This window comes from Pinus tabuliformis, chromosome 6 (genome assembly GCF_031772625.1).
Source record: "Pinus tabuliformis cultivar Carrire ecotype Pingquan chromosome 6, CPIR1, whole genome shotgun sequence".
NCBI lineage: Eukaryota > Viridiplantae > Streptophyta > Pinopsida > Pinales > Pinaceae > Pinus > Pinus tabuliformis.
In genome coordinates, this window is record NC_142292.1 from 772,667,964 (window position 1) to 772,680,222 (window position 12,259).

The window sequence follows — 12,259 nt, forward strand, 5'->3', positions numbered from 1 at the left end:
AGATTGATTTTTAATATATATATATATATATATATATATATAAAAGATCAAATTCCACCTTAGAGGCTAATTAGGCAATTTCCCTTTCACACAACCACACTGGCGAATTCGGAGGTGACACTTGTCACAACCCCATTGGGTGAAAATTGAAGAAGATTCCCCTTGTTGACTGGACTGCTTTCCCTTTCACAAAACCACACTAGCGAATCCGGAGGTGATACTTGTCACAACCCCATTGGGTGAAAACTGAAGAAGATTCCCCTTGTTGACTTGACTGCTGACTGGACTACCATGTCATCATTCAGTCCCATTCTGCGATTTTTTTAGCTGTTTAGGAAAACGAATAGTAGGCCTTTTCTCCTTCATCCAGACTCCGTTTTCAATGAAACAAATTTCGTTGCTATCGTCTTGACGAGACAGACGCAACCATATAGTTCTCGAGCCAATTTGAGAACTTTTATTTTTGAGCTAAATACTTAGCACCTGATCACCATTTCACCTTCCTCAACCACCTCTTTCAAAGGATGCTCAAAGTTTTTCTATTATTTTTGTCTCCCTTTTGGCATGTAAGGCTATTTAGCCTATCAAATATAACGGTTCAATGCGAATATCTTCTGCATAATCTAGCTCTCCTAGCTGTTGAGAAACATTTTGTAACCAATATTGTCATGATAATACAATTTACACTTTTAGATCGACAAAAAAAGGATTTAGTGTTAAAATTAAGCTTACACAATTAAAGTGTGTATATATAAGAGCATTTTATGTTTCAATATAGTTTTTTAATTGATTTGATTTTTCAATTTAATAGTGGGAGATGTTTAAAACAATTATTTTTTATAATGGCGATTTATATACAAAAATTTACATATAGAATAATGGCTTATTTGGTTGATGAAAACAAAGTAGTATTGCTGTCTTCACTAAGATAGAAAATTATTTAGTAATATATTCTACACTTGTATTTGTGAAGGCATTCACTTACATCTTTTTAACCCAAAAAAAACTCAAAGAAGTGAATGTTGCTATTTTTTTTCCCATAAAGAAAAAAGCATCCTTTCTATTAATAAAGCTAGAAGAGTACATATGCAAAATCATTTTTCATGGAAGTCAATAATAGACAATAGATCATAAGGGCATATTTGCCATAGATATATAACCCTAAAACTGAAAGACTGGATATAAAAAGATAGTAGTCATAATCTCTAGTTTATGTCCACAAAAAAATGATAATGTTTTATGAGAGGACTAGTAAAAACTACTAACATGACTCGAAATGGAGCTCCACATGTTAACCTGGCAACTTAGAATTTCAAAAAACTAGCCTGCATCATATATGCAAAAAAGGAGGTGCAAAAGACTATGGAGAATTATGTAAACTGATCGCTGAATCAAAACATGTATCATTCCTATGCCCCAGGTGGGGTCTGTTACTCGATACTAAGCTATTAACATGGAATGCATTGACCTGTAAAAATAGAAAAAAACCCACTGTTAATGGTGTGTAGTCCCTTTTTTTCTTCATAAAATATGAAGCCATCTTTCGCACTAAGAGCTTGCTTAGATAGAGAGTCTGCCTGTCAGTTCCACTCTCTGTGGATATGCTGAAAATTAAGAGATTGAAATTTGTCTTTCAAGGCAATGATTCTGTCCATCTAGTGGCTTCTAATTAATTTTACTTTATTAAATATATTTTCATATGAGAAAGATACACACTTGTTATATAAGAAATCTTAATTAAAAAAAAATTATTATGTTGAGAGACGCTCTCCAGTTTAGCATAGAAAAGATGTTATAATGTTATGTTATGTAAACATTTTGATTTGGTCAAATTATTAGCTTTTTTTTGACAATCCATGTTTTTCCCATAATATTCTTTTCTAATATATATATCCAAGCCTAGATCCATTTTAACTTCGAATTTCTCAAGTGCCAAAAAGAGATCAAATCTCTTAAAATGTAAACTTTTCCTCAAATTAGTTTTACACTTCAAAAAAAATGTGCATAAGAGATTTGTTTTGCAACTAAGAAAAAAGTTTAAACCTTGAAAAATTTAATTCCTTCTTAACATCCCTAACAATTTTAAAGTAGATATCCAAAATATAAATATTTACCCGATAAGAAAAAAACTTCATTGGAAAATGTGAGAGATATTTCCTTCATCAACTAAGTCTTCTATCTTTTAACCCTTTTCCTAGCATATTTTCATGTCAATTTTGAAATTAATTTAAATCCTTTTAATTTTCACAAGTAATAACAATATATTTTTATTCGACCATTTACCCCGACTCCACTCCACCGTTAGATCCTCCCTTGCAACGATTATTTCGTTCTCAGCCGTCAACCCCGGGATCCGCTTTTAGGGTTTCCCAAACCATACATTGCTTTTGGAGTTACCTTCGCTTCGCTCAGCTGTATACCTTGCCTGCGACAGTGTGAGCTCCCGTTCTTGGTCTTTCGGTTAACCTTTCGTCTTTCGCAGCGGCACGCCCACGAACAGGTTTTAGTTTCTCCCCTTCGTTATCTATTTCTTTAAATGATTCTATGTCTGTAAATATTGAGGGTTTAGGGTTTTAGTGCATTGGAAGTTTACGTTTTATTGCTGGGAATTATACAATGAACTGTTAAGGGCTCTTCCCGTTGCCGACCAGGAACTGAATTTATTCGCATGCTTTTGTTATTTTAAATCTAAATCTCACTCTGACAGGGGTGGTGGTTGTCTTGAAAACGTGTCATTCGTGCTTTCATTTCCATTTCCGTCTAGTTTAGATCGGGATGGTCTCCACTCGAGCTTATTTATCGCTTTGAGAATTAATGAAGTTTTGTCAGCTGTGTTGATGGTTGAGATAAGCGTTAACATGTGGTTATATGAGATTTAGGGCCTTTGTAAACACGCCCGATTTTCCACAATCGAGCTCCCGTACTTTCTGAAGTTCAAAGTTTGGTGTCCGAGTTTTATACAGTGTAGGCTTACAACGATTCACATGATAGTTGACTTCAGGTTTTTTGTTTTGTCTGGAGTTCGTGCCGAACCATAAGTATAAACTGTGTTGAAGATTGACATTTGTTTGTGTTTGTATGTTTTATAACTTAATAGACGCGTATGAACTTTCTCATGTTGAAACGGCTAAAAACTGAACCAGATAAAGGGGTTAGTCAAGTGGAATAAAGAGATAACATATCAGATCCCTTGACTATTTCTATTTCTATAGCACTTTTATCTACATAAACAATAGTGCTAGCTTTCTTATGTTCCAATAAGTTTGGAAACCCAAAAGACCATGGACTTTCAGTGAGTGTTATTTTTCCTATTTTAAAAAGCAGTTGTCTATAACGCGACTTTTTGAAAGCCTTTCCGACGGGTTTTTCCGGTGAAAATCCGGCAGCAATTTATTGGAATCGCAAGTTTGATAGCTAGTTTCTGCACAATCAAAGCGTCCCAGGGTTTTTCAGGGTGCTGAATCCAAATATGCAGTTAAAAAACCATTTTAACTGCAACAAATCATGATTTAATCTCAATTTCTTCCACCGGATTCCGTCACCGGAATCTCCAAAAAGTCGCATTATAGACAACTCCTTTTAAAAATGTATAAGAGTGGCTGCCCTGTAACTCTATGAATTAAGCTTAAAGGCAAATGAAATGCATCCAAAACGGTATATTAGTGTAAATACTTTTAACTCCATATGATGTTGTCTAAATTAAAATCAAATTTGGCTTGCGGTGATAATGTTACCAGAGATTCAATTGAAACAGTTTACGATTGGTTGGATCTGACCATTCTGCATAATTCTCATGACCATAGAATGGATCTCCTCATGTAACCAAAATTTCCAATTTTCTTTAAAGATTATTTGTTAAAGGTACTAGACCAGTGACAAACCACAAATGTAAGGAGAAAATTTGCTCAGATGACAAAATAATCTCAAAGTAATGATCCCCAGCACAAAGTTATATAACCCTTGTCTAAACAGAACAGAAAATTAAACTCTGGTCATAATTACTATGTGAAGCTAGTTGTCATTGGTTTTCATATGGAAAGGAATTCAACTACATACCGAACTTGCAGACCAATTTGCCCAAAGAAAATTGTGCTTAGAGAACAGAGTTACATGTGCAATGTGTACGCTAGCTGGCCATTTGGAACCTGGGTGTGATTTGCTGAAGCTATGGTTGCCAAACAGCTTGCCCTTGAACCTGTGCAGGTTTTCTTCCCTCATACAGGCATCCCCTGTCCATGTGCATTACAGCCAGAATGAGGTTCTGAAGCATTGGAAGATAAATAATAGATTGTGGCAGCAAATAATGCCTTAATAAAGCTGCAAATAACAAGCTAGTGGTCCAAACTACTCTCAGCTTCAATCTGCTGTTGTTGCAGAATGATTCTTGGATGCTTCTGAAACCCTGCATAAACCTCTCAGCTTCAATCTGCTGTTGTTGCAGAATGATTCTTGGATGCTTCTGAAACCCTGCATAAACCTAACCTTAGTTTTGTCTGAATCCTTGCTAAATCTGTGAAAAGGCCAACATTAAACAACAGAATACATGCAAACCCCATGTGGTACAAAACATATGTTCTGATTCCTGAGCATAAAAATGCACCTGGGACGAGTTGGAGATTGTTGGAAGCAGAAAGGATAAACTTTCAGCCATCTGTAGAGTTGCATGCCTTGTTATTTTAGCATCTAAATAACACCTTGGTACTGGTAGGGAGTATGTTGAAGCTGTGATTGCGTTTTTTCCATTCTGATCTGGCCCTGATGAGCAAGGTCTTCACTTGAACTTATCAGGGGCTTTGCAGATTAGTAAAGTTTATGAGTTTTGTCAGCTGTGTTGATGTTTTAAATATGCATCAAGCATGCCACTGATAAGTTTGCACAATTGAGCTTCTGCAATTTCTGAAGTTGAACACTTGGTGTGTGAGGTATACAATGTACACGCATTATGATTCATATGATAGTTGAGTTCAGGGTTTTCATTCTATCTGAGTTTGTGCTAAGCCATGGATTTACAGCTTTTGAAAATATCATAGTCCAAGGAAGGGATTGAAATTGACTAATCAGTATAAATTGTGTGGAAGATTGACATTTTTCATATTTCAATGAGTTATAACATCATAGGTGCACATGCATCTACGATGCAACTAACCACATGTTTGCTCTAAAATATACATTTTCAACGGCAGGTGATTAGAGAATATGACTTCATCTATGATTATGTTCTTTATAAATATTGAATATAGGAATCATGCCATCGTGCATAAGGACTTAAATGTTGCAAAGATTATGTTGGATGACTATCTCACTACTCTCATTTCATACTTTCTTATGGTCTTATTGAAGAAAGGAGAGATAATGCTCACTACAATCCTAGGAATGTTGCGAATCTTGATTATATGGCAAACAAATTTGATATTTTGTGAGCATGTGATGTGATTGCAATCACACCTTGTATGGTGTCAATGTCTTCTGGTTCTGTTGAGATTGCTGTTGTTGATACGCGACGTCTCTTGAATTGGGGTCATGAGCTTCTCAAAGTGAGTAGATCTACAAATGTAAAGGCTGTGAGAGAGACACCGTCCTCTATAATTTATAGTCTTTTCAAAGTGATTAGATCTGCAAATAAAGGGTCATGACAGATACATTGTCCTATATGTTTTGAGCTACTATTGCTTGGGTCATAGAATGGGAAATTTGTTGTTTTTCCTTGAGAGATAAGATCCCAGATGCTATTACCCAAATTTTCAATAAATTATGTTCAAGGGGGTTTTTACTGTCTCTCCCTGAGTTTGTAAGGTGTGGTGGAAGGTGACCACCAACTCAGATTGTTGGTGGCAGGTTGATATCGAACACTAGTGCTGCCATGGTTGTCTCCAAAAGCATAGTTTTGAGGCACAACTTAGTGCTGTTTGAATTGAGAAACAACACAATCTTTGCTTGCATTGCTATACGATAATGCCAACTACAGAAAATTGTTGTCCAATTTGTTAGGCATGTTGTATTTCTAAATTGCAACCATCCTCTTAATTGAATGGCTGCACAGTGCTCTGCCCTTCTAATCATGGAATCCTCATATATGCATCAAAATCTAGCTAGTTTTAACAATAAGGTACTCAATCAACATGACATAGCAAAAATTAAATCAACATATAACATATAACATTTTTTACAGTGTCCTTTACACCATCAAGGGCAATTGCTAGCAAAAATTTTAATTAAGGCGTTTCTGGACAAAAATGCTGGTGAAGGCTTTGTTTTGTGTTTTCTTTGAGATAAAGCTGAAGGCAAGATTTTGCATGCTATAGGATGACAAGAATAAGAGATAATAAGAGATTATAATTATGGTAATCTCTAACAAATGGGCACAAATAAATGAATGGGATGGCTAAGTACAATAATATGAATACGCTGTATAATAAAAGAAGATAATTTTTGTGATTTCCAAAAAATGGCCACAAATAGGTGAATTGGTGGATGGCTAAGTACAATAATATAATGGACTGTGGGAGTGCTCGTGGAACACCTTGCCTGCTTGTGGAATATGGTGCTCAGCCTCAACCTAAAGCCTATGTGAACCCACTTGAAACTGGTTCTGAGGGATCCGAGTTCATACATACATGCTGTAGTGTGTATGGGCTGGCTGCTGGATTCATCCGGGCTGCTAAGGTTTGTTCACAATGTTTTTTCTGTAAAATTTATTTTTTAATAGTATGATGGATTGAACTCTAGACAAATTACCGTGTTTCCTGTGGAAAATACGTAGTTTGTTGGGAATACGTTGACCTTGTGAATATATGTGCTCAGGTTGTTTGATGGTGTCATAATGGATAGGCCAAGATTCAGTGAAGCCTAGAATAAAATCAACTAAGAGTGTTTACATGAGTGTTAATGGTTTATCGATAGTTTTTCTCTGCAATGTCAGCATTGATTGTTTTGTCAAAAAATTCTTATCCTGAAATTTTGGGATTGAGTTTTGGAGATTTTTTTTTTTGGTTCGGTTGTATTTGTTGGGTTTTCTATTTTTTTCTCAGACAATTTAGGGGTTTCTGGTGGGTGAGATTGCTGGGTTGCAATTGTAGTTTGCTTTTCATCATTCTTGCATCCAAAGTACTTTTATCTGGAGAGTGATTTCTAAGCTTTGGAGGGTTTATTGACCACTGATAGTTTCCGCGAGTCTTGTGCATTATCTAAGAGGATTTCTAGTAATTTTCTGTCTGTGTATAGACACCTTTTAGGCAGACTAGAAACTGTGTACAGTAGGTTACTAAGAGTTGAACTGGGCCATATCCAGATTTCTCTATAATTTCTTATTTCTCAAAGAACTCAAAGGTGGAAGTGTAATTTTCTTGATGTTCCAGTCTAAGTGAATTCTCATCACTGGTAGCTAATGCTTGGCGTCAATATCAAAGTTCTTTAATCGGTGGAGTAAGAGAACTTGATGACACTAGGTGCTTGGAAGAGGTCTGGATCTTGTGATGTGGTGTTGGTACCCTGTGCCTAATTGCTTAGGTTAGTAGTCAAATCATACTAAAATGTGAGAATCTACAAATCCCTGCTACAGAATAAAATTTGAGAATCTAAAAAATGCATGCCAAAATTAAAATCCGGGTTAAAAGCAAGCCTGAAATTTTGAATGTGTCAAATTCCAATGAATTTTAAAGTGGAGGACTGTGTTCCATAGATTCAATTGAATTTGTTGTGATTGAAAAAATTAGCATGTCATTAAAAAAATCTACCATCTGGTACTGTTGTTTTCATTTAGTGCTTCAAAGCTTTTATGTTTTTTTTCAATGTTTTAAAAAACGGCCGAATCGAATCCGAAACGGCCGAGTTGATCCGAGTAGTTGGGATTTTTTGTGACTCGGCAGAAAAAATGGAACATGAGGCTGAGTTATGACTGACTCGGCCGGTTCTGCAATAACGCGGCCGAGTCAATGAATGCGGCCTGTAACCCCAAAATAAATGCGATTTTTCATATTTTTAAATTTTTTTTTAACTGTTAGTTGAGTGTTGGGGACTCCAAGGTGTTTTCTAAATTAGTTAAATGCTATTTGGGGTCCATTCCCCTCTCCTAGTATTGATATGCTATTCAAATTTTATGGTAATGTTAAATTCTTAAAGTAATGTCACCCTGACTTAAATTTTTAACTTTACCATGAAATGACTCAGGATGTTTGAGAGTGGTTCTGGCCTCATTGGATTTCATATGGAGAAATTAGAATTTTAGATTTCATTCAAAACCCAGCAGACTTATCAGTTTTCCAGGATTTCTGGATTGGAGGATTGCAATGTTTCCATTGAATTTTGTCATGTATTAGGGTATGGAACTCATATTTATCAAGAGCACCAATCCCTCTGTGTACCTTGATGTTAGTGACATTGGTTGTCGAACTCCTCTGGGATTCGCTCCCAAACCAGGAGCTTCTGAAAATGTTGCTCCCGCTCTCGTTTTTGCTCTCGCTCCCCACTTTTGCTCCCGCTCCCAAGTAACACTGAGCCAGATGATGTTGGCAACTCTAGCAGTAGCCAGTAGCACTAGTCATAGACTTTTGTTGTAGAGGCCATTTATAGCCTCCTTGGTTATGTGTTTTTGTTTTGATCTCTATATCATCATCGTGTATCTATTGGACAGTGCACTGGGTGCCATTTTGATATAATGGATATATTCATGAGCCTACTCTGATCATATGTTGTCTTCTATCTATATTCGAATGCTGTGTGTTTGGAAACATGAATGAAAATCTTTAAAATTATGTGTTTTTATAAAAAATAAATATTTAATGTATTTTTTACAACGACCGAGTCATTCAAATCAAGCTGGCCGAGTCAATACCGAGTCGGAGTCGACCCTCGGCCGAGTCGGAGTTTTAAAACATTGGTTTTTTTCGAGCATATATTCCAGCACAGCAAGTGTCATTTGGCACATCACCATTTTTTATCAATTCTGTTCTTTTTGCGGATCGCTGTTATTATTTTAATTTTTATTCAATTAATTGAAATTATCTGCTGCAGAGTAATGGTTGTTCGTTGTGTTGTGATTGAATGTATGCTATTCATTTGTTGGCAGATCAGTACTCCGTACGTGTAATGCTCTTTTTTATATTGCCCTTACACTTAGCTATATTGGCCACCAATCTATGAGAATTATTAAGGAGTTGTGATCTTATATTGCGGCAGCATTAGCCATGGAAAGCTGAAATTAAAATCGGAGTTGAAAACAAAGCCTGCTTTTTTGAAATTGTGCCAAATTTCAAAGAGTTTTTGAAGTGAAGAACTGTGCTGCATAATGATTAGATAAAATTTGTTGGATTGAAATGATTAATGCTTCTTTTATAAAATATTAAAATCTACTGTCTAGAATTAGGCCTTCATTTTGAACCTGAAGAATGCTCCTCCCTAGAGAATCAGGTTCTGCCTTTTGAGTTTAATGTTTAGTATTTTTTATTCTGCATGGTTTCCAATTTCCACACTTTTGTTTTTCCTCTGATTCTGATTTTTTCCTGTTGTATTGCTTTTTGTATTTACAGAATCATGGCAATGGGTATGATTAAGCCCATGAAGGCTGGACTTGAGGACCCTCAGGAAGAATTGCACCGGATCAGGATTACTTTGTCTTCTAAAAATGTAAAGAATCTTGAAAAAGGTATCCAGTTTTACTATAACTTCTTTACTATGCTGGCAACTGCAAGATAGATATAAACTTTTTGTAGGACTTGTAAGGCATTCACACATTGATTTTTTGTGATTTTGGGGCACATATAAGCCTAACCCATTAGCTAATATTTGTGTTTTGAAGGTTTAACCCTCGTGGTTTCAATTTTTTTTCTCAGTTTGTGCTGATCTTGTGCGTGGTGCGAAAGATAAACGTCTGAAGGTCAAGGGACCTGTCAGAATGCCAACAAAGGTCCTTAATCATACAACTCGAAAGTCTCCTTGTGGAGAAGGTATTGTCTTTTTATATATTTTCTTTGCAGCTGTTAGTTATGATCTCTTTACTAAGAGCTATCTCCTATAGAGTAGTTTGTTAGATTTAATCTCAGTGATAATGAATGTGCTTGGACATAGCCTCAAATGTGTAATGTGAAGGGCATGGAGTACTCTCGAAACTCTAGTGTTTGTATTATTTTAGAAAATAATACATCTGTATGTTTGAGTCTTGATTCCCCCTGCGAGTGAAGGTGCTTGGACTTTAAGTAGATTAGCTACTGCATAATGGAGTGCAACAGGGTGCTTGTTTGATGTCTGTTATTGGTGGGTGAAATGTATTTTTGGAAAAATGGTGAAAACTGAAAAACTTACATTTGTTTTCTGCCTGAAATTTAGAACCTAACTACCGCTGGTCTAGTATATGGAATCCAAATTCCTGGCATGAGTATCTGATGAAGCCATCATCTAGGTCGTCTGTTGCTATTGTGTGCTAATGCTGATTTATTACTTTTGTTTTTGGTTAGAAACTGGGAACTTCACCACAGCATCATACTGGTATGTAAAATCTGAACTACCTGCTGTGAGAAAACCAGCCTCTAGGATATCTGCTTCAATCACATACTTTGTTGTCAGCATCTAAGTTGTATGTATTGTCTGTGCATGTGTTGCATGCAGTAGCTGTTGTGGCATCTTTATGATTGTCCATGTCAAATATGCAATTCTGATGTATCTTCTGTTTTGTGTGGAAGTTATAGCTACATATAATTGTTTGCTGCATTGTATTTGCCAAGGATGCATTTTCACCAAGAGAGGTCAAATGCTTCAAAATGTTGGATGTGCTTTGTGTTATTGTTCCAGAGACATTGTTCTGTTCGTCTTTATTTCAGCCTCTATTTTAGGTTATTTGAGTGCTTTGGAAAGATTAGATCAGTGGTGTTTGGCCCTGTAATTAGTGATTGAAATGCCACATAATCACATTATAATTATGGATTTACTTGTCTATTTGAGTTTTTATATAGAAGCAATCTTCCTCGTTTTGTCCAACATCTTGTAAATTGTGGAACTGTTGCAATTCAGGTATCATATTTTCCCTGTTTCTTTTCCATAATATGGTGGTTTTTGTTTCCAACCTAATTTTCATCTACTATGAAAACTACCATCCCCATCAAACCTCTCCTCCTATTGGTTTTATTTAATGACTTATATGGGTGGAACGTTGTTCCCTCATCTCCAGTTGGCCTTGGAAGTTAGCTAGTATCAAATCATTATCTATTTCCTGATGATGCTTTTTTGGACTTTGAAATTGACTATGTTTTGTTAACTTTCCTTACAGGTACCAACACCTGGGATCGTTTTGAATTACGTGTCCACAAAAGAATCATTGATCTGGTTAGTTCATCTGAAGTGGTGAAGCAGATCACATCAATCACCATTGAACCTGGAGTTGAGGTAGAGGTTACAATTGCGGACACATAGGCATACAAAAACAGAGATCATTTCTTGTAATTTTGAAGATGTCAATCATAGCATTTTCACAACTTCAAAAAGCAACGGAAATTTTGACCTAGTTTCTGTGGAGAATTGTATCTGGTGAAACTTTAGTTTCCCATTTAAATATTTGTTTTATTTTATTTTTATATCTTTCAAGCCATTTTCGTTGTGATGTAATACAACAAAGGTTAGAAAATCATTGATTTCTTTATCCTCACATTATTAGCAAGTATTCTGGTATGGCCTGGCTTACACATGCGTATGTGGTTTCATTGTTTGGCAGTTTCTATCGCTATAACTTATAGTAAGTGGTATTATATGATTTTTCATTTTGATTGTGTGAGAGAACCTAGTATGCTAAGACTTTTTCAATGCTGCTTCTGTTAAAATGAGTATTGCAATAAGTGTTGGGTAATTGCAACTCTCTTTTTTCTCAAGGATGTTATTAGTTGAGTTTAATCTTCCTCGTGTGTATATATTCTAAAATTTATGCTATGTTACACAGGTTAGTGGAAAGGGAGATTTTAGTGGATAAAATTTCTGGCATTTTGAGATTTAGATAGTTTTAGGTAGCTGGAAACACTGTTGGTTGCAAGTGTTGTCTTTGCCTTTACTCTAGGCACTTCATATATACTGCCGAGATTAAACAAGTTTAAGGTAAAATTTAGAAGATAAGTTTGCTTGCTTGCATGTTGAGATTTGAGATTGTTTTGATTGTGGAGAACAAGTGTTGTCCTTGCCTCCAAACTAGTCGAGGTGAACCGTGGCTCCAGGATTTTTTTTTTTTTGTATTTTTTTATTTTTATCGTTAAACAGTAAACTATGTAAAATGGTGTGTAGGAAG

General features: G+C 35.7%; 1 protein-coding gene across 1 annotated transcript; it reads left to right on the forward strand.

Moving 5' to 3' along the window:
• Positions 1–2,308: 2,308 nt before the first annotated feature.
• On the forward strand, positions 2,309–11,740 carry LOC149261007 (small ribosomal subunit protein uS10y-like). The gene is made up of 4 exons (XM_089421544.1): positions 2,309–2,500; positions 9,525–9,640; positions 9,828–9,941; positions 11,258–11,740. The coding sequence occupies exons 2-4, from the start codon at positions 9,529–9,531 to the stop codon at positions 11,398–11,400; spliced, it is 369 nt and encodes a 122-aa protein (XP_089277670.1). The 5' UTR covers positions 2,309–2,500; positions 9,525–9,528; the 3' UTR covers positions 11,401–11,740.
• The last annotated feature ends 519 nt before the right edge of the window (positions 11,741–12,259 follow it).